Source organism: Neolamprologus multifasciatus, chromosome 7, assembly GCF_963576455.1.
Source record: "Neolamprologus multifasciatus chromosome 7, fNeoMul1.2, whole genome shotgun sequence".
Lineage (NCBI taxonomy): Eukaryota > Metazoa > Chordata > Actinopteri > Cichliformes > Cichlidae > Neolamprologus > Neolamprologus multifasciatus.
This window is the reverse complement of record NC_140445.1, coordinates 11934380-11958156: the sequence shown is the minus strand read 5'-3', so window position 1 is coordinate 11958156 and position 23777 is coordinate 11934380. Positions and strand designations below refer to the sequence as shown.

At 40.9% G+C, this 23777-nt stretch overlaps 1 protein-coding gene across 3 annotated transcripts in view; it reads right to left on the bottom strand.

Annotated features, from left to right (window-relative positions):
• The window catches only part of nrg1 (neuregulin 1), a 59268-nt gene that overhangs the window by 19195 nt on the left and 16296 nt on the right, over positions 1-23777 (bottom strand). For all 3 annotated transcript variants that reach the window (XM_085167611.1, XM_085167609.1, XM_085167610.1), the window contains 3 exons: positions 10186-10288; positions 9295-9445; positions 9080-9201 (listed from right to left, as the gene is read on the bottom strand). In XM_085167611.1, coding sequence (XP_085023737.1) covers positions 9080-9201; positions 9295-9445; positions 10186-10288 — 376 coding nt within the window. The remainder of the gene's footprint in view (positions 1-9079; positions 9202-9294; positions 9446-10185; positions 10289-23777) is intronic.

Genomic DNA, 23777 nt, shown 5'->3' with positions numbered 1-23777 from the left:
AAATAATTCATTGTAAGTACCATTTTTCTTGAAAGACAAGAATTTTTTCTGAGAGGTATTCATTTTCGATTTCAATGAGCTGTATACACTTTCTATTAACATTTTATTTTTATTTATTTTTCCATTGCTTCCATTGTCATATTTAGGAGACAGTAGTGTTGGACTTTGATGCACACTATATAACACACAATAGTGACATCATATGTTCTGAAGTATTTACCATATAGATTTAGCAATTTTCTGTTTTTTTGCCATTTCAGAAATACAGGCTAGATGTCTCCTAAAGGATTGGGTTCATATTCTTCATGGTTCAGATTGAAAATTAATTCATTAATTAATCAATTACCTTAGAGTTTATGGCAAGTGTCTGTTGGAGTTGGGTGCATCTCGGCACTTCTTTGAATGAGCACTTAAGTCACTGGTGCCACCGGTGGCATTCAGACGACCCCGGGCACCCTGTGTGGCACGTTGGCTATTCTCCGCCAATGACATCACAGAGACAGACTCAGTGTCAGACTGTACACTGTTGCTCCAGTCATTACTCCAGCTGCAGAGACAGGGAGGGCGTTGTTTACATAATGACAGTGTTTAGGCCTGTAGACCATTAAAGCAATTAATATGGGAAAAATGTCTGCACTGAATATCTTCTCTCTGTTATCAAAGTATGTTTTGTATTCCAGGTTGCACAGGGTATGTATGAACTCTGTATGAACATGTATGCAATTTAAAATGCAAGTGTTAATTCTGTCATTAGGAAAAACCAGTACCCAGTAAATTTTTTCTGATCTTATTCATCTTTTATCTTACTAGATGAAACAATTTTCTACATCTAAAGAGGAGTGACCTTTTCAAAAGCATAGCAAAATAATAGTAGAGTAGTTGTCCGCATTGTTCACCAGGAGGTGGACATACAAGACAAGGACAAGAACTTGAGTCCATTTGGATTTAGACCATCAGGACTAGCACACATTGACTGAGGTATAGTCAGTGCAGCCCTTATCTTATGGTACCTCATAACTCAAACTTTCTTGATGAGCTGTGACCTCTGCCCCAGCTTCCTTCAAAAGGCCTTCTTTCCCTCCTTAATACTTAAAAAAGACATTTAAAACAAAGTGGTTTCTTGGCTCTAATTCTTGCCTTCTTGTTCCCTAACTTGAATATACTTAATTTTTTCTGGATCAGAATTTGTTTTGGGGAAAATGGTAAACATGTTATATTCTCACTGCACATGATGCTGGATACTGCGTTTGCCTCTGAAAAAAGGCAACCAATGAGAGAGGTTTTTACACTGGGGGGAATCTTGGAGTAATTTTTGGCCAGGATATTTCCCTCAGCACACACAATAAGCAAATATGTAGAACTGTCTTCATTCATTTGGACAATATCAGTAAAATTTGAAATATCCTGTCTCAAAATGACGCTTAAAAGCTATTTCTCACATTACTCCTAATTTACTGTAATCCGATTACTTTTTCAAGTAACGAGTAAAGTAAGGGATTACTATTGCAAAAATGGTAATTAGATTACGGTTACTTTCCCGTAGGAACGCTGCGTTACTGCGTTACTAAAACCGTGATTTTTTTTGCAAGAATGTCTCATGACAGTGACTTAAGCAAGTGTGACATTAGTGGCAACAGCTGCGTGCAGATCAACAATGGATAATATATCAAGTGCGAGAGAGAGTATGAGCGTGCAGCACAGCACTGTCCTCAACCATGGCACACCCCAGGGCTTCGTTCTCAGCCCACTCTCATATTCACTTTTCACACAAGACTGCAACCCTATTCATAACACAATTTTTATATACAATTTTGCAGATGACACAGCCGTGGTGGGGATGATAACCGACAACAATGAGACGACCTACAGAGAGGAGGTCCAGGGATTCACATCCTGGTGTTAGAACAACCACTTGCTCCTCAGTACCAGCAAGACAAATGAGCTTGTTGTTCACTTCAGGAAACATAAAATGGATACATCACATGCCAGTGGACAAACTCTTTTTTAATTCCCTCCCCTCTGGCAGGCTCACGGTCATGAGAGCACAGACAGTATTTTTGCTCTCATGACATGCTCTCATGCTCTTAACAACAATTAAAGTCTTCACATGTGAATTCAACAACCCATGCATGTAGAACTCAGCAGCTACCCACACAAAGAAGCCATGATACATGCAAGGGTTTCTGCGTTGTGAGTGTTGTTATAGATTCACTCTCTCACGGGTAACTCTATTCTCAAAGCTGAATTCTGCTCAGTCTAATCAACCCGACTTTCCTCAGGTGATAGGACAGAGCAAATTTTATATTTGTTTAAATCTGGAAACTTATGTTTACTCAGATGACTATTTTTAAACAATTTTTACTTCTCTTAGGAATGACTTGTGCCCCTTATTATGATGATTTATTTTCATAAAAATATGTATCATATTGTACAACAGACTAACTGGACAGGAGTGGAGAGACTTCAGAACCTTTGCATTTTAAGATTTCTGGAACATTAAAGTACTCCAGAAACAGTTTTCAGTAATTCCACAGCTACACAGAAAAAATAACTGTTGATAATTAATTTGGCAAACTCATTTTCCAAGTTATAAAAATAATCTGTTTAAAACTGTGCTTATGTTGATGCCACAGTATAACTCGGTTTAATGCTGTGAACTGGCCTTGTCTATTAAAAATGCTGTAGTATCTTAAAGGTTAATCTGAGTGTTGGGGCTTTCTTTATATTACTGTAGGATGCTTATCTTACATCATAAATCACCTTGAGGTGGCTGTTGTTGTGATTTGACACTATATAAAAACTGAATTTGATTTAATTTATAATAACTCGTGTCTGGGACCTTCACTGAAAGTTCCTCTGTAGAGGAAGCAAGTAAAGTCTGGGGGTTATGGCTCGCTCATGCTACCCTATGCTCTAATTATGGGGGTATCACAAAGCTGGGTACTGGAAAAGAGGGTTTGTCTGTTAGTCAAACCTCAGATTCTGGAGAAACATTGTGGTTTTTGTGCTGATCATGGAATGCTGAACCATCTCTTTAGACTCTTAAGGATATGTGAGGGTGCATGGGAGTGTTACCATCCAGACTACATATATTTTGAGCACTTGGAAAAAGCTTTTGAGTGTGTCTCTCAGAGTATCGTTTGGGGGAGTTTCTAGAGTATGCGGTATCTGGCCCATTGCTGCAAGCCTGCACAACTGTTGTGAGAGCTTGGTCTGCATTGCTGCCAATAGGTTGTACTCATTTTTGCTGCATGTTGGACTCTTTGTCACAGATTCTGGTGTCCTCAGAATTTCATCTCTGCTTTTTGTAGATAAAGTGGATCTGTTGGTATCATGAGGTGGTGACCTCCAGTTTGCACTGAAGCATTTAGATGCAGCAGGACTGAGAATTAGCACCTCAGAATAAGGTCCGCAGCTATAAAAGACTGGAATACCCAGTACAGGTCCGGCGTGAGATTCTACCCAAAGTAGAAAAAAGGAGCGCTGAATGTAAAAGCGAAGCTGTCAATTTACCGCCAGATCTGTCCCCACCCTCGACTATGGTCACAAGCTTTGGGTAGTGACTGAATGAGGTTGCAAATACAAGCCCTGGGAATGCTTTGGTGTTGTCCTTATAAATGGGAGGAGGTGGCTGGGGAGAGGGAGATCTGGGCTCTCTGCTTAGAGTGCTGGATGGCGATCTAGCCTCCAATAAGGGGAAGAATTCTGATGGATGGATGCGTGGATAGAATGATTGTAAACAGCCAGTCACAGAAAAAGCACTCTACGTATATAGGGTTCACTTTGGTCAATATCTATTCAAGTGCTCAGTGGGCTAAGAAGTTGCCTGTAGAGTTTAAAATTATGTACAGTGATCCCTTGCTATATCGCGGTTCACTTTTCGAGGCCTCGCTGTTTCGCGTATTTTTGGGGGGTCCAGTTTTGGGGTTTTTTGGGGTTTTTTTTACCGCACATTGCGTTCTGTGTCCTGATCGGCTGTAGACCAAATTGTCAAATTTACATAAACCTTCGCTAGCAGAAGACAACAAACACAACAGTGTCAGCATCAAAGGATTACAAGGCACATTAAGCGAAACCAAACAATCAGATAAGTCAAGCTTTATTCAACTTATTCTTCTTGCTTTCTCTACTTCCACATCATTGATTCATTAATTTTGCATTCTCTCGCAGCTGCTCTATTCCCATGTTCTTGACCTGAAAAGAGGGTTTGATCTTTGGTTTCATTCTATAATACTGGACTTATTTTTCTATGAGGGTTTGAGCTTTGAGATTGTTTAAACAAGAGAGAAACGTGTGAAAATGTTGATGCCTGTCTGAGAAAACTATATAAAGTGTGTAGTGAGGTGTTTTACGGCCTTAAAACATCTATAATAATTGTAAAAAATAAAGATAAGATAAGATAAGATGACCTTTATTAGTCCCAAAGGTGAGAAATTTGTTGTGCAAAGTTATGTAGCAGAAATTAGAAAACACTGGAGTGCAATAAAATAAAATAAAATACTATATATAATAGAATAAAATAGAATAATATATACAATAGAATACAAATGTTATATACAACTTTGCGGATTTCACCTATCGCGGGTTATGTTTAGAACGTAACACCCACGATAAACGAGGGAACAACTGTATACAGTTTTTCTTGGTGTTCTTACTCTTGTCTTGATCATTAGGTCACTAACAAGCAAGATGGATGAACTAATAGCGTTACTCTGGAGTCTGATGGAGTATCTGGAGTGTAGCCTGATGTGCTTTAATGAAATACAGATTAAACAGGACATTCCCGATGACAGTGTATCTATTAAAGGCTTCCACACTGTTCGGGGTGGCAGTGACAGCTTGGTGAGTGGTAAAAAGGAAGGAGGGGGCTTGCTGTTCTTGTTAACAACCGATGGGCTAGACCTGCTCATATCTCAATCAAAGAACTAATTTGTTGCCCGGACAATTTATTTATTTAAAAAGGGACAATACAGTTTAACATTTAAACAGTTTCAATTTGGAGCATGAAACTGATATGCTGCACATAGAGTTTATAGGTATCACTAATTCATAACCATTAATTTTTTTTGTCACTTTTAGGCTTTTATATTCAAAATCCAAACAAACAAAATTACAACATTCAATTAAATAAAACCATAATACAACATGGCTCAAACCAATTAACTGTGTATTTTGAAAAATCAAATTTAAACAGTTTACACAGACTGTCTTTTTGACACTATAAGCCAACTGCCATGGCTTATAGCAGGGTTATCAAACTCCAGGCCTCAAGGGCCGGTGTCCTGCAGGTTTTAGATCTCACCCTGGGCCACCACACCTGAATCACATGATGAGTTTATTACCAGGCCTCTGGAGAACAGCAAGGCATGTTGAGGAGGTCATTTAGCCATTTAAATCAGCTGTGTTGGATCAAGGACACATCTAAAACCTGCAGGACACCGGCCCTCAAGGTCTGGAGTTCGACACCCCTGTCAAATGCCATGTTTAGGTCAAAAAACACTGCTGGCACAACTTTATCATCATCCAAATTGCACATAACATTCTCAGCAAAGTAACAGTTTTCATTTTTTGTGGAACATCTAAAACCAAAATGTGTTGGATGAAACAGTTGATTGGTCTCTAAATTATCAGTTAATTGTACTGCCATAACCTTTTCAAGTACCTTTGATAGAACAGGAAATATGGAAATTACACAATTATTACTATTAAATTTATGTGCCATAGAACCATTGTCTCTGATAACACAGGTAAACAAAAACATGTTTGTAATAATCAGAAACACAACACACTTTTCTAAACCATTTTATAGATCTGCTTTTAGTTTTTTTTCTGTCACATTAACTTTTTGAATTATGAGTAATATTAATTTGCAATGGATTTGCATAGTGTAACCAGATCTGCCTTTAATATGTTCCTTACCACCTTCTACAGAAGCTAATCCATCATGTGGTCATCATGAGGAACAGACCTTATTGTAGAATCCAGGGTGGGATATATACAATTTTGTGCTTATTTTTTCAGAGAATCCTATTGTCTTCAATTAAGATGGCGGCGCGCACAGACGCAGCAGCTCTATGCTCTCCACTTAGGTGCCTTTCCTTTTTGTTTCTCCTGTTTTTATTATTCTTTTGTTTATCTTATTATGTAAAGCCAAATTTTCCGACAACCATCTGGAATTATGCAAGATCGGATATAAGAGCCAGATCCCAATTACCAGTGATTATCAGAGGGTGCACAACATCCCCCCAGAGATAGCCAGAACATCGGGTTCTCCGTGGATTGTTATTGGCTCTGCCAAGAAACGCAGGCGGCGGAAGGAACGCAAACAAAAGCAGGGATGCCGGTCGGGCCTGCTAGCCAGGCTAAAGAAGCAGCCTTTCAAACCACCGCTCCTGAGCATCTTCCTGACCAACGCACAGTCGGTGGTCAACAAAATAGACGAACTGAACCTACTTCTCGCCGCACAGCCAATCATCCGCGACTGCTGTGTCCCAATCGTCACGGAGACATGGCTACAAGAGGGAATTCCCGACACCTCCGTGCAGCTAGCAGGCCGCACAATGCACCGCAGCGACAGAAAGTCTACAGCGGGGAAAAGCAGAGGAGGAGGTTTGTGCATTTACATACATAACAACTGGTGCACAAACACTAAGATCATCACCACAGTCTGCTCCCCGGACATAGAGGCAATGTCTGTCATGTGCAGACCTTTCTACTTGCCCAGAGAACTGCATGCAGTGCTAATAACAGCAGTCTACATACCACCGGACGCTAATGCTAGCTCAGCCCTTGCATACCTGCATGACATGATCTCCGAACAGCAACGGACATACCCAGAGGGAGTACACATCATTGCAGGGGATTTCAACAGAGCATGCTTAAGAACTGTGCTGCCTAAATTTGTACAACATGTGAAATGCCCTACGAGAGGAAATAACACCTTGGATCATGTTTACTCAAATATTAAGCAAGTCTACAGATCTGTTCCCCTCCCCCACCTGAGCATGTCCGACCACCTCTCCCTACTCGTTGTCCCGGCATACACACCACTCAGGAAAAGGACAAAGTCCACCATCAGAACCATTAACACCATTTCTGAGGAAGCTCTCGCTCAATTGCAGGACTGTTTTGCTCTCAAAGAGTGGAGTGTCTTTGAACAGGATGACCTAGAGACTCACAGAACCGCAGTGCTGGGTTACATCAAACACTGCATGGACACCGTCACCACGGAAAAGTGGGTCCGGGTCTACCCCAACCGTAAACCATGGATGACAAGCAAGGTTCAGGCACTGTTAAAGGTACGCAACTGTGCATACAAATCTGGGGACCAGGACATGTACAGCAGAGCAAGAGCAGACCTTAAAAAAGGCATCAGAGCAGCAAAACTGGACTATTCAAACAAGCTATCAGATCACCTCTCTGATAACAACTCCAGGAAGGTATGGGAGGGCCTGAAACACATCACCAATTACAAAGCCAATGGGACAAATATAGATAATATGGACATCTCGTTAGCAGAGGAACTTAACTACTTTTTTGCCCGCTTCGAGAAAACTGCAGTCACCCCCACCATGCACACCACCCTGCGCACAGCGTCCTTTGAGCACAGCCCCCACACATTTAACCTCCAACAACATCAGGTCCGCAATGTGTTCAGAGCAGTAAATCAGAGGAAAGCTGCTGGGCCCGACGGAATACCTGGTAGAGTGCTCAAAGCCTGTGCCTCCCACCCAGCTTCGACCCCCACCAGTTTGCCTATAAGGCAGACTGAACTCCTAGTGTCCTTCTACCGTGCCACTATCGAGAGTGTGCTGGTGCACACCATCCCTGTGTGGTGCACACCATCCCTGTGTAGTACACTGGTTGCACAACAGCTGACAAGAAGAGACTACAGAGGGTCATCAAAACTGCAGAGAAGGTGATTGGCTGTCCACTCCCCTCGATTTTAGGGTTCCTCCATGTGCTGAATCCCACTTTAATCCCTTCCATACTCATTTTGCTGGTTAGAGGCAAGAAAAAGTTTGGTTTTTTTTTCCTTCTTTTTCAATTTCCATCTTCTACTAAAGTAATTCAAGTATAAGCTGTGCTACTATAGCGCCAGGTTCAGTTAACTTTGTACAAAAACTGCTGGTTGAATCATCTTCCAACAAGCAACAACTTTTTACTTTCTTAATTGGAGTATATTTCAGAGCCTGTACTTTTTCGCTTTTATTTGAGTAAAGAAGTTGAATTATTAAATGGACTTATTCTTATATAGCACTTTTCTACTCTTCCGGAGTACTCAAAGCACTGTATACAACATGCCACACTCACAAGCACTTTCTCTATATGTAGTGCTTTCTAACTACTATCACACACATTCATACTCTGATGGACGCATCACAGAGCAACTTGGGGTTAGGATCTTGCCTAAGGATACTTGACATGCAGACTGGAGCCAGGGATCAAACCACCAACCTTCCGATCAGTAGGTGACCTGCTCTACCTCCTGAGCTACAGCCACCCCTAGTACTTCAAGTTTTAATGGAGTTTTTTTTTTTTTGGTCTGTACTTCTAAGTAAGTACAGAATGTCTGTATTTTTGCCACTCTGGGTGAGAGTAATATAAAGCTTTAGCTTTATGTAATTTCAAGACTATGATCAGTATTACTTTAGTAGTTAATGCTGTTTTTAGAGCAAAATCTATTGTTCACTAGTTTTTTCACAAGTTAATTTATTTCACTATCTAAAAATGGAAGGCAATTTTCAACTATATTTCAACTAAAACTTGATTTGACACTTGACACACAGATTAAAAGTAAAGCTCAATTCTACCAGGGAAATCAAATTCCCCCACAGCTTTTCTTAAAGTGTGCACTGTATATTTCAAGCGATTAATGGTTCTAATCACCAAAGTCACATATGTGCTAAACAGTGTCCCACGTACCCTACATAGTATCATTTGCTCTGGCAACAAATTAAATTACTACATTATACATAGTGTCCTCTTGTGTTACCTGGACCCCAACCAAGTAGTAACCAAGTATAGTAACTCAATAATACCAAATACCCGAAGTGAAAATATAAAGTCATTCTCTTACCTTTGACTGGAGATGTTGGTGAGTGTGGTAGGATTATGCACAGATAAGGTATATTTGCTTGTGGAAAAGTTTGTCTCTGTCTCCTTTTCATCTGTATGCTTCATTGTCCTTCCATTATGTTGCTATAAACAGAAAGCAGAAACCACACTGACAACTGTTATGAATTTACAGATTCAAATTGTGATTCCTTTTATTTGATAACAGTAACAGCATACACCAATAAGCTGCAAATCTTGAAGAGGCAAGTTAGAATTTGGGCGTCCAGTGGTAGAGTTTGCCACATTGGAGTCAATACCAGTACTGGTATTCTTCCTCTTATTCCTTAGACGTTGCCTTAAACGGTCCCGCAGTTTCTTTCTCTGCTTCCTGTTTGTAAAGAAACAAAGTAGATCGTGAAAGAGCCCAGATCGCAACTTGGATACATAACTGATGGCAGTCCCACATAAACAAAAAGATAGTAAAAGTAATTCATAGTTGATGCTAGCAAAAGTAATTTATGTTTATAACAACATTGTACAACAGTACAATGAATATGGTTGTATTGTCCACTAGCAACACAAATTCCTCAAAATTCTCTCAGCCCACTTGGTTTTACCGTATCTCTGATCATTGATCTATGGATGATGTCCAGCTTTATAGGTAACTTTAGAAATGTTATAATGGTTTCACTGTGTGAAGAAGTGCCATGGATGAATGTAACAGACTTTTGTAGCTAAATCACAATAAAAGACACATCATATCATGCTTCCAATTGGATATTAAACAAACATACATTTTCAATTATAAAAATTGTAAAACTAATAGTCTATACTAATGTTTGAGCCAAGGTGGTCTACTGCACAATTAAAATTGTACAATTGAGCATCTACTAATTAAAATACTTCAGAGTATTTCATCTTAACATCTTTTTTTATTCTTTGATCTGAATACTTTCTTTTATTGATGCCCCTTCTTTTTTATACATTTTGCATTCAATTATTCAACCACAACTGCAAAAGAGAAACTGCACCCTGAGTTTGGCGGTACAATATGAAACTATAATAAAATCAGGGACAGTACCTACATATTATACAATGAAAAACAAAAAATGGCATTAATGACATTACTTGGTTTTGCAGTAGGCAACCACACACATGATTCCAACGACTAGGAGCGCAATGCAGATTCCAGTTATTGTTAAAATACGTTTCTGATACAGCTCCTCAGCTTCTGAAAAAAAAGGACAACCATTCTTTAAAACATTATATCTAAACACACACAGTCAACCACAAACACACACAAAGACTCTGTCAGCCCTAAACCCAAACAATTTTTTAAAACAACTCTGTAATACAGTTTTTATATTTCTAGCAACCACAGTCCACATGCAAAGATTTGAAGAGAGATAAATCTGTGTCTTTAATCTAACTGAAATGTAATTATTAGAGGGGGAAAGGCAGTGGCAGGTGTATTATGCTCTTTGATTCCCATAAGCTTATAATTCTTTTTTTTTTTTTTTTTTTTGTCCAAAATTAATCTAATTTAAATCAGTTGTAGAGGTGACAAATAACAAAGTACAAATACTTCATTTCACATCACTGCATACCTTCAAATATCAAAGTGGTTTGAAACTAAACAGTTAATACACAAATAGGGATGTGTACCGGTATCTGGTGCCATTATGGCACCAGTTCTGAATAAACGGTAGTAATCAGACCGAAAAGCAGCGCACATTTCGGTGCTTTATTTCGGTGCTTTTTTTTCTTGAGATGTCATACACTTTGGATTCTAGCCAATCATTTTACCTTTCCAAGGATATTTGGTGGGCCCAGGTAGGTATGTTATTTTACAGCAGAGCTACAGATTAAAAACGCCCAAGACGAAGCGGTCAAAAGTCTGGCTGTACTTCACAGCAAAAGATGCAAACTCAGCAGTCTGCAACAAGTGCTTTAAGGTGATACTGTGCAAAGGAGGAATCTGATGAAACACCTGGTGACGCATAGCGTTTTTTTAAAAGCCAAGAAATGCGCAGTATTTGATAGCTTGCTGCAAGACCTCACACCAAGCACATCTACTGCAGCTGTGGTGCCTGTTATCGGACCTGGAGTTAGCAACATCCCCCAAGAACCCGAAGAGGAGAGTCCTGGCCCCTAGCCCTGCCAGTGTAGCAGAAATGATGGCAGATGATAATAGTAGCAGCAGCCGTTCTTCTCTTAATGTGGCTTAATGTTGTTCGTGTGTAATTTACGTTGAGTAGGCTAACCACGTTATTAAATTAATGCATGTAAGGTGACCTAGCAAACACCGTCGTAGTTACATGCAGCTGTCTTCTTGTTTGATGGCAGATACTCCCTTCACCCTGGCCAAAAAAGCTAAAATGACCAAAGAAAAAGTGGAAAACAGCTAAACATTAGAGGTCTTTGGACAAAATTTGTGTTTTTTCCATTGTTTAACCCTCCTCTCGTGTTAAGGTCGTCACCGACCCATTTTAAATTTCAAATGCATAAAACAAATCACAAACATTTGTTTATTGTATCAAGGCTTTTTGACTTTGTCTGGAACATCTATTTCTACAAAATAAAACAAAAAAAAATATTTTCACACAATTATAAAATGCCCTAGTTAAAATTATGACATTTGTGTTGTTAGGGTCGGTTTCGACCCAGGTATAATATTATGAGTATAAAGCAATAATTAAAGCCAAAACTGAAATCATAAGTGCACTGTCAGCTAAAACATTGACAGCAAGCTCCTCTCCTAATCATATGAGCTTCAGGGGATTCTTATTTTGCGTGTTTTTTGCAGTATACCTGCACAAAAACAAAACAAAATAAAGACGGGACATGTCAAGACATGTGAGGTGAATTCACTCATTTGAGTGGCCATTTGACTTCCAGAGTGCACATTTACAATTTGCAGCATACAAAAATGAGAAGAAGATTCACAGTGAGCCAAGTTCTGGACCATATTTTTGGTGAAAATGAAGGAGAGGACACAGAGCAGCATAGCGATTCAGAGGGGCAGGTTTCTAGGAGGAAGACAATGTGGACTATCATCCAGAAGACACAGACACATCTGATCATTTTCTGGGCAACGATGTCACTTCACACATTTGATATCATTTTGATTCAGGAGTCCTCAGATTTGACAACAGAGAGACCAGACCGAGGTCTGACAAGCTTGCTCCCATCAGGGATGTCTGGGAGAGATGGGTGCAGCTTCTTCCCCTGATGTTCATCCCAGGGCCAGAGGTAACAGTGGATGAACGTCTTGTCGTTCATCCACTGTTCATCCACTGTTCATCCATTTTCTGGTAGGGAAAATGCCCCTACCAGCAATACATACCCAGTAAGCCAGGAAAATACGGCAGAAAAATCTGGGAAGCCTGTGATGCAAAAACCAACTATGGCTAGAATGTACAGATTTTCACAGTCAAAGCTGTGAGTGGCACCCCTGAGAAGAAACAATGAAAATGTGTGGTCCTCGATATGACCACTGGACTGCAGGATCACAATATCAGCTGTAATATTTTATTTTTTACCAGATATGACCTCGGACAAGAACTTCACAAAGGAAACTTCACAAAGATGTAGCTGTATCATTGGGAAGTGATAAAAAGCCCACAATTACCCACGATTATAACCAAAAGAAAGGAGGAGTGGACTTTTTCTTTTTTTTCAGTTTATATTAAAGGTCTACTGCTAAAAAACAACAATTTTTTTTGTCTTTTCTTGATGTAAATATCTATGGGTCGAAATTGACCCGTAACACCATAGATGTCATTTTAGTAATTAATCTTAAAATGAAAAAAATCAATAAAACAGATTTATTTAAGAGATGTGTCCTATACCCCTCAGTAATAGTCAGGTAACACAAAAACCTTTTATTTATTAATATGATTCTCTTGAGGTTAATTTTACAATTTTTTTTAATCGAAATCGAGGGGTATAGTGACAAAAAAAGACCCACAGGCCCACACCAAAAGTATTAAAACCAACATTTTCATGGATAAGGAAGCCTAACAAGATAACCAAGAGATGAGAAACAAATTGGATGATCACTTATTGTTTTTAGTGTATTTTATAACTGATTTAATTCACGGGTCAAAACTGACCCGTTAACACAAGAGATGATAACAGAAAGCTAACACAAGAGGAGGGCTAAGCACTGCTTCCAGCCAAGAGTGATACCATATATGCCCTATAGCTGCAGAAAAGGCTAACATTGTTATCTTTTTACAAAAAAACAGCGAAACATGAGAGGTTTTTGGACAAAGTTTGTGTTTTCCATTCTTTAAGCACTAGTTTGAGCACCGTTTAAGCACTGGCACCACCACCAAGTACCGGTGTGGCATCAGTATCTGATAAAACCTAGACGATACCCATTCCTATACACAAAGGACTATCCTAACGGTGTTTCACCAGGGATTATTACATATAAAGTGACGGAAAAGGCAAAAACATGTAATTTATGCATGACTTATTGTATGTTTGTTTTGGGGAGTTTTGCCACATCAAAACGAGTGTCAATGTACATAAGATGTATTTGTGATACTTCAGAATCTAGCTAGACCTACAGAAGAGGAGCGAGCGTAAAAGGAGTAATATAGCAGGTAAATTAAAAGGCAATGTTTCAGTTAACAAGTATCAGCAGACACACAAACTGTTTGTGTTCAGCCTGCACACTGTGTCCACTTGTGTTTCCCAGGTAGAGGAAAGAGTGAGAGCAAACGTCACACAGCAATGGAGAATGATAAGAAATATAGGCCAATAGAGGTAGAAGAGAGGTCACAATTAAAGGTAAGGACTACTCAGTGACATTTGATAAACTTGGCGTTGGAAATCAGCCAAAACAATTCATGAAACATCTGCTTACATCTTCTTGAATTCAAATGTGTAAATCTACAAATATTAACAAAATCTCAGAGCCGCAGCAACAGAACAGGTCAGCTGATCACAGCCAGTGTACAAAGAAAATCTATTGAGGCTCATGTAACATATGTGTTAAATACTTGTGAATTTCACCCCAAACAGCTTTTTTTAAATTAAATATTTAATTTTGCATTTTAATCTCCTGCCTGTGTGATCTGAGTCTGTGTGTGTTCGTGTGTGTGCGCGCTACGTATGACGTAGGCGCGTGCATGTGTGCCCCGGTCACCGCTCCTTTCAGCATGGCCGGAGGAGAGGTGTCCTGGCAGACGCGACACACAGAGCTCAGGCCTTTATTTCTGTGTTGCAGATGTGCAGTAAAAAGCCAAAGACCCAGTGCTGTCTCCTGTCTCTTACTTTCACGCCAGAACACAATGCCTAGACAGACGTAACATACAGATGGGTTACATTGGTGCATCAAGCATCGACGTCATCTCGATCACCATGGGGAGCTCTTTGTAATTCCCCTTGTTCCAAGTTGGTTACTTTTCCTAACTTGTGTGGGACTTTCTGAATGAGCTTGGACATTTAATCTGCTCAATTCTCATCCTGAATAACATTAGGTCTTAGTTACAAATACTGTGTTTGGTTTTGTACAGTTACACTATTTGGAATCTTGTTTTTTTGTGATTGTGCTTCATCCTTATGGAGTCAGCATCTGGCTCTTAGGCAACAGTCACGTGTTGGGTCGCGCCTCTGCCCTTTGTAACACATAGGCAGCGACTGCCAAACAACCGCCAGCAGGCTCTTAAACGACTGCACACTCTCAAGCAGAGTCTTGACAGGAAGGCAGACATGAGAGATCACTTTGTTAAGTTCATGCAGAAGATGTTTGACAGTCAGCAAGCAGAGTTAGCACCGGCTTTGAAGCCTGAGGAAGAGTGCTGGTATCTTCCATTGTTTGGAGCATACCATCCGCAAAAGCCTGGACAAATACGGGTAGTTTTTGACTCGAGCGCCAAACACGAGGGGGTGTCGTTGAATGATGTCCTTTTAAGTGGTCCAGACTTGAACAACACTTTGGTTGGAGTGCTACTGCGGTTTCGAAAAGAGCTTATAGCAATAACTGCAGATGTGGAACAGATGTTCTACTGCTTTACTGTAAGGGAAGATCACTGGAACTACCTACGTTTTCTCTGGTACCGAGACAATGACCTCACAAAAGATGTGACAGAGTTCCGCATGACAGTGCATGTGTTTGGAAATACCCCTCACCAGCTGTGGCGATCTATGGGCTGAGAAAAGCAGCTCAAGCAGGAGAGGCAGAGCACGGCAAAGATGCAAGGGAGTTTGTTACCAGAAACTTTTATGTCAACGACGGTCTGACTTCACTCCCTACAGAAACAGAAGCCATCAGTCTTCTTCAAAGAACACAGAAGATGTTAGCTGAGTCCAATTTATGGCTACACAAAATTGCCTTAAACAGTAGCAAGGTAATGGATGCATTTCCAGCTGATGATCTGGCCAAGGACCTGAAAAACCTAGACCTAGGGACAGATCCTCTTCCTGTTCAGCGTAGCCTTGGACAGAGCTGGAGTCTTGAATCAGATTCTTTCACCTTCCAAGTTTCCAAGGAAGAAAGACCCTTCACTAAATGGACTGGTTCTTATATAGCGCTTTTCTACTCTTCTGAGCACTCAAAGGGCTTTACACAACTTGTGCATTCACCCAATGTGCACAAGCACATTGATCTAAGTGCTTTCTAAGTAACATTCACACACATTCATACTCCAATGGATGCATCGGAGAGCAATTTGGGGTTAATATCTTGCCCAAGGATATTTGCATGCAGACTAGGGGAAGTCAGGAATCGAACCACCAACCTTCCGATCAGTAGATGACCTGCTCTACCACCTGAGCTACAGCCACCCCTAAGTGAGGCATACTCTCTACAGTCAACTGCTTGTATGACCCCGGTATTACACAGACAGCAAGATTGTGCTAGGCTACATCTATAATGCTTCGCAAAGGTTTTACATCCATGTGTCCAACAGAGTCTCCAGAATTATGAAGTCCACTACATGCACACAGTGGAATTATGTTGCAACAGAGAAAAACTCAGCTGACATCGCAACAAGGCCGATTGCAGCAAGTCTCCTGTACAAAACAAGCTGGTTCACTGGTCCTCAGTTCCTAAAGCAGGCCCAACAACAGGTATCCCCATCAGTGACATTAAGTAAGTTTGACCTTGTTGAACCACAGCACGATGCAGAGATTCGCCCAGAAGTCAGCACCCTGACAACTAAGGCTACTGATAGACCTCTCAGTCCACAGAGATTTGAATGGTTCTCCTCATGGAAAACTCTGATAAATGGAATGGCGAAGCTCATCAGCGTGGTAAGATACAGGTCCAGGCTTTCAAAACAAGTCCCACAAAATCCACAAACACAGGCAAAATTTAGAGTGATCTGGAGTGTTCAACAGTTAGCATTCACGGAAGAAGTGAAACAATTGGAGAGAGGGAAACAAATTTCCAAAGCAAGTCCTCTGTGGAGGTTGAACCCCTTTATCAGTCAGGATGGAGTGCTTAGAGTAGGTGAACGGCTCTCTTCAGCTGACCTTCCATATGATGAAAAACACCCAGTCATACTCCCCAAGAGACACGATGTGACAACTTTGTTAGTGAGACATCATCACCAGGAAGTTGCCCACCAAGGTCGCCACTTAACTGAGGGGGCACTTCGCTCAGCCGGTTTGTGGATAATTGGAGCAAGAAAGCTGGTTTCTAGCTTGATCTATGGATGTGTCATATGCCGCAAACTCAGAAGAAAGCCTCAAGAGCAAAAGATGTCTGACTTGCCTGAGGATAGGCTTTCCATAGAACCGTTCACCAGAGTTGGTCTAGATGTCTTTGGACCATGGAGTGTAGTGTCACGACGAACGAGAGGAGGCACAGCAGAAAACAAGCGATGGGCAGTGTTGTTTACGTGCCTATGAACACGAACAGTGCATATAGAGGTGATTGAATTGGTGATTGAATCTCAAGCTTTATTAACGCCTTAAGAAGGTTTTTTGCCATACGAGGACCTTCCAAGGTTCTCAGGTCTGACCGTGGAACCAACGTCGTCTGTGCCTGTATAGAGTTAAGCATCTTTACAGATGACTCAGAGGTCCAAAATTACCTTAGTAATGAAGGGTGCTCATGGACCTTTAATGCACCACACTCATCCCATATGGGAGGCCCATGGGAAAGAATGATTGGTGTCGCTCGTCGGATCTTAGATGCCATGCTGCTGCAGTCGGGGCCTACCCATCTTTCTCATGAAGTCCTTGTCACCTTGATGGCAGAAGTGATGGCAATTATGAATGCTCATCCATTGCTTCCGGTGAGTACAGATCCAGAGTCACCAACAGTGTTGACACCAGCAATGCTTCTTACTCAGAAGGCAAACGTTGTGTCTGCTCCCGAAGGGGTGTTTGACTTGAAAGACCTATACAGGAAACAGTGGCGACATGTCCAATGTCTAGCCGACATCTTTTGGAAACGATGGCGACAAGAATATTTGACAACACTGCAGTCCAGAAAGAAGTGGATCAATGACAAAAGGGACATGCAAGTCGGAGACATTGTCTTACTGAAGGATGACCAACCAAGCGAAATGAATGGCCTATCGGTCTCATTGTTAAGAACATCCCTAGTCAAGATAATAAAATCAGAAAGGTGGAGGTTAGGGTTGTGAAACAAGGTGCTCCACGGATTTACCTATGTCCAGTTTCTCAGCTCATCCTTCTGTTCCCCAAGGAAACTATAAAGAAAGACTGAGGTATACAGAAAACTAAACAGTAAAGTAAAAGAAGTAGTGGTATAAAATAATTTATACCAGGCAGGGAGTGTGTTGGTATAACTTTAATGTGGTAATATGCTTTTGTTTGTATGATTTGGCTCCCTCTTGTGGCCACAGTTGGTACTTGGGAAGTTGTTATGCCCAGCTAGTTTGCTACAAGTGCTCAGTGGAGGTGAAACCTTTGCCCACGCATGCCTTTAAGTTTCCATTACATACTATAACCTCAACTATCTGATTTGTGATGCATGTGTAATGTGAGTATACCGAGTTACTATTTCAGCTGTGTGGTCATTACTCATTTGTAAAGCTACTTGTGTGCTAGCGACTGTATATTAGCATGTGTTTGCTAACTTGCTATGTTCAATAATGCTAGTTAACTGAAGGTGATGTTTATGTTTAATTTAGGCAACCTTAAGATTTATATTTTTGCTGGTTGTCATGAAAACCAAGTTTCAATTAGTACATTATGTATGCTCAGTGAATGAGAAGGTAATTATCTGTTTTGTGTTTATTTAGTTTTACAAAAAGAAAAGAGAAAGGAGAGATAAGCTAAATCACGCCCACATCTAGTGAGGACAGAACAGTTAAATACTTGTGAATTTCACCCAAAAAACCTTTTGCATTTTAATCTCCTGCCTGTGTGGTCTGAGTCTGTGTGTGTTCTTGTGTGTGTGCGCTGCATATGACGTAGGCGCGTGCATGTGTGCCCCGGTCACAGCTCCTGAAAGGACCTTAACGCTTCATTAAAACAAAAAGCCTACTCTATCAGGCAATATATTTATTAAAAACAGTGACCTTGTGTGAAAGAATGATTGAACTGAATTACATTTGGCAGACGCGACACACACAGCTCAGGCCTATATTTCTGTGTTGCAGATGTGCAGTAAAAAGCCAAAGACCCAGTGCTGTCTCCTGCCTCTTACTTTCATGCCAGAACACAACGCATAGACAGGCGTAACATACAGATGGGTTACACTCACAATAGAAATTATTATTAGTTGTGATTCTTTTACCCACACTGAGCCACGTGAAGCCACTACAGGATCTCCACCTGTCGAATTTAACTTTAACCCTGAGAGTACCTGCTTTCCTGTTTAATTGTGGAGGCAAAATTTATTTTACTCCTTTTATTTACCTAGAAGAATTAAGTTCTCTTTGTTCTTCTCTTTTTCTGTGCTCATGCTCTACATAACTGATTCAAGCAGATTACATTCATTTAATATATTTAAGAGACCACACTTTTTCATTTTAACTTAAGTAAAAGAAAATCATTCATTACTTCAACTTTAAGCAGAATAGATTTTAACACAAGTATCTATACTTCTGTTTCTACTTTTCCCACCTCTGATCTTACAAAACTTTTAGTCAGTAAATGAATAAGCAGAGAAATAATCCAACCATCCTTCAAGTGCCTATGCAACTCAGGGTTGCAGATGTGTTTTATATTAGCATTAGATCATCCAGAATCAATACAAAGGCAAAGGAAAGAAACAGCTATAAAACTATAAAGGACTATTAAAGTATTTTCTAATTTTTCTCACATTTTTCCAGACCGAATGCTATGTGATACTTCTATACAAACAAAACTGATACAACAAAGAATACGATGAATCTCACAGCCAAGCAGAGAGCTTGAGGAATAACACATAACACCAACACATAATACACTCCAACACAGATTTGAAGACCTAAAAGTTATTGTATTCAATCTTTCTACTAATAACTTATTCTACAAATAACCTTATTTCTACAATAATAGATGTATTTAACAGTGCTCCCCCCCCATCATTTTTGCCATCTTTCTGTGTTTCTTGCTTCACTTTCAGCTCAGCCACACTGCTCACTGTGGATGGCTGCACTCTCTATTTGTTTTGACAAAGATTTTTGTCTGTTCAAAGGGAGCTTCCCCCCCCCCCTCCCTTGTGCCACCAAGAAGTGTCCTTCCTCACAGGAGATTTTGGAATTGCTTGGTTTTTATTTATAATCTTTTTTTTTTTTACCTTGCAACATGAAGAACCTTGAAAGAAGTATTGATTTGTCTGTATACTTGTATATATATGGACTGAGTAGTCCATGTTATTACAAGAAGCAGGCAAGCGGACATCTGCACAGACCCCTTCGCTCACCATCTAATGATAACATTTATGTTGAACCTGTTTAAAAAAATGCATTTGAAAAGACTTGGAATGAGCTACCTAGATACTTAAGACCTGCAACTACAACTTTAAATCTCCACCATAAATGCATCACATCATAGTGTAAGCAGGCATTATGTTCTTATTACTGAGCAAGTATTTCCATGCTGTCACTGGAGTCACCAGGATGTAGAACATAAAAAATGAACAAATTCAGCATTCAGCTTGCCAATCAGATTTAAATACTCAGAAACTGAGCCCAAGAAGAGAAGCCCAGACCTCTGCTGATTCTCATTCCCACCGCTTCACACTTGGCTGCGAACCATTCCAAAGCACGCTCAAAGCCATCACCCGATGAAGCCAAAAGAACCACATCATCCACAAAAAGCAAAGATGAGAATCTGAGACCACCCAGGTGAAAGCTTTCCGCCACTTGGCTACACCCAGAAATTCAGTCCATAAAAATTACAAACAGAATTGGCAACAAAGGGCAGTCTTGGCAGAGCCCATCACACACAAGGAACAAGTCCGACTTATTGCCGGCTATGCGGACCAAGCTCTTGCAATGGTTGTACAAGTATCGAATGGCCCGTAACAGTAGGCCAGACACCCCATACTCCTGGAGCGCCTCCTACAGGACACCCCGAGGCCACACTAAGCTGGTTGGGCAAACTCCCATGCACCCTCAAGTATCCTTGAGAGGATAAAGTGCTGATCCAGTGTTGCACGACCAGGACGAAAACCGCATTGTTCCTCCTGTGTCCCAGGTTTGACTAACGGATGGACTCTCCTTTCCAGCACCCTGGCATAGACCTTGCCAGGGAGGCTGAGGAGTGGGATTTCCCTACAGTTGGAACACACCCTCCGGTCCCCTTTCTTAAAGATGGGAATCACCATCCCGGTCTGCCAATCCAGGGGTACTGCCCCTGATCTCCACTCAACAATGTAGAGGCGTGTCAACCCAGATAGTCCTACAACATCCAGAGCCTTCAGGATCTCAGGGCGGACCTCATCCACCCCAGTGGCTATGCCACAAAGGAGTTGTTTAACTGCCTCAGTGACCTCGCCCCTGGAGATTGGCGGGTTATCCAGTTTGTCCCCCGTCTCTGCTTCCTCAACGGAAGACATGCCAGTGGGATTAAGGAGGTCCTAAGTATTCCTTCTACCACCCAACAAGTCAGCAGTGCTCCACCCACACTATACACAGTGCCGGTAGCACACCGCTTTCCCCTCCTGAGTAACGTAACGGTTTGCCAGAATCTCTTTGAGGAAGTTCAAAAGTCTTTTTGAGTTTTTGCTTCAGCCACTCCCTGTTCCGCTTGGCCTGTTGGTACCTATCAGTTGCCTCTGAAGTCCCACAGGCTAACCAAGCCTGATAGAACATCTTCTTCAGCTTGATGGCTCCCCTCATCTCTGGTGTCCACCATTTGGTTCAGGGGTTACCACCACGACAGGCACCAGCCACCTTGCAGCTGCAGCTCAGTGCAGCGGCTTTGGCAGTGGAGATGCTGAACATTATCCATTTGGACTCAGTTTCCCCAGTCTCCCAAGGAATGCTGTTGAAGCTCTGCCGGAGGTGTGTGTTGAAGAACTCGTGGACCAGGGCCTCTGCTAGGCATTTCCAGTACACCCTCACTATACGTTTAGGCGCGCCAGGTCTGTCCAGTGTCCTCCCCGGCAACCTGATCCAACTCACCACCAAGTGGTGATCAGTTGACAGAGTATTAAATCCTGTGTATTTAACCACATGTTTTAATACTTTAATGTTTTAACTTAACTAATGGGGACCTCATACCTGGTTAAAGCCTTGATCACATATAAGAATGTCTATATCAGCTAAAGAGAAATGAGCCTAAACTAATGAATGTCAAAAACAGACAATATCAGAATACTCAAAGTTAATCAAATGAGAAGTGGTTAAAGATCATCAGCCCAAAGATTACCAAAAAAAGGATGAAATTCAGAACAGCCTATCACCTTTTGCCATTTGACTGAAGTTCTATACCCAGATTTGAATTTGAGATGATTGCTTACTGAGACATGGGCCCTATCATTTCCAAGATAAGCACAAAAGATAAGTTCAAACTTTACCTTGCGTTTAAGACACAAACCTTTTTTGATGTACTGATATACCAAAATTAGTAAGTTAGAATTTTTTATATATTTCACATAATACTCTTCCTGTTGCATAGAACTTCCAGCAGGAACAAAATCAGATGGCATCATGCTTATGTAGTGCTTTTCTCCTCTATCTGAGCACTCAAAGCACTTTGGTTTGTAGACATCTTTGCACTTTAAATTCAGAGCAAGCTAAGAATAAATGCACTGGTCTGTTACTTAGAAAAACTTCAGCCAACTATATTAGTTCAGAATTTAAAAGGCATAATAAAAATGTACATCGTTTATGTAGTAGATTTTAGTATCAATGTTATTACAATGTTATTACAGTGGCCTCAATCAGCATGTAGTAGGGTGTGGTCTGAGGCTTGGCTGCAGGAGTGGGGTGGTGAAGTGGGTTCAGAGGACAGTGCCAGGGGACACTGGCAACTATCATCTAGTCATGCCTCCCCTATTTCAGTAGAGCGCCAGGACCTGGAAGGAAGAGCTGAAGCTGGGACTGGACAGCCACTGAGTGCAGAGTAGAGTAGAAAAGGTTATCTCTGGGTATGAGACAGCTGGCAGTGTGTGGCCAAAACTGCACTTCTAAATAAAATTACTGTTAACCACACAGTGTATGTTGTGCTGGACAAAATAACACTGGCGTGTGTTACTCACTCAACTGGGGAACCCCTAATAATAACCACGTGTATTTATGGCCCATATATGAAGTGCACTATGTTACCAGAAGTTTTAACGCACCAATTCAAATAATTGAATTCAGATGTTCCAATAACTTCTGTGATAAAAAACTTCAGATATATAAAATCAAGCACCTAGACATGCAGGCTGCTTCTACAAACATTTGTTAAATAATGGGTTGTTTTCAGGAGCTCAGTGAATTCCAGCATGACACAGTGATATTATACAACTTGTGCAAAAGCAAGTCCAGGTGTGAAATTTACTCCCTACTAAATATTCCACAGTCAGAGGAGGCGCAAAATGATAGAGGTTGTCAACTTTCTGCAGGGTTAATCACTATAGACCTCCATAATTCATGTGGCCTTCAGAATAGCTTGAGAACAGTGACGTATAGAGCTTCATGGAATAGGTTTCCATGGCTGGGAAGTTATATGCAAGCCTTACATCACCAAGTGCAATGCAAACCATTAGATGCAGTGATAAAGGCTTAGGTGTCTGGGTTTGGCAGTTGCGGCAGTTGGTACTCGTTTAAGTGTCTGTGTAGGTTCTCAGTCATCCAGATCATGGTAGTCTATGGAGCTTAGAAAGGTACTTGTCTAACTGCACTCTGCTAAGTGTGAAGCTTGGTGGAAGGAGGAGTATGGTGTGGGGTTGTTTTTCAGGAGTTGGGCTTGGCCCTGTTAAGGAATAAACATGTATTCTTAGTGCTTATTTTCTGACTATATTGTTTTATGTATTTTAGTAATAAAGGCTTGTAAAGCAAAGCCACTTTTGACTCACAAACTAAGTGCTCAGCCAGACTGAAAAACAGGAAATGTATGAAATGGAAATATAAAATAAAGATCATTTTTTGAGTTTAGACCACCCTGGGTCCAGTCTTTCTTTGCCGCCAAAAGAATTAAAAAGAACTGAATGTAATAGCCCCTTAGTTCCAGTGGAAGGAACCCAGAGTGTACAGGGTGGGCCATTTATATGGATACACCGTAATAACATGGGAATGGTTGGTGATATTAAAGTCCTGTTTGTGGCACATTATGTCAAGATGGGTGGTGACCATGGTGGCCATTTAGAA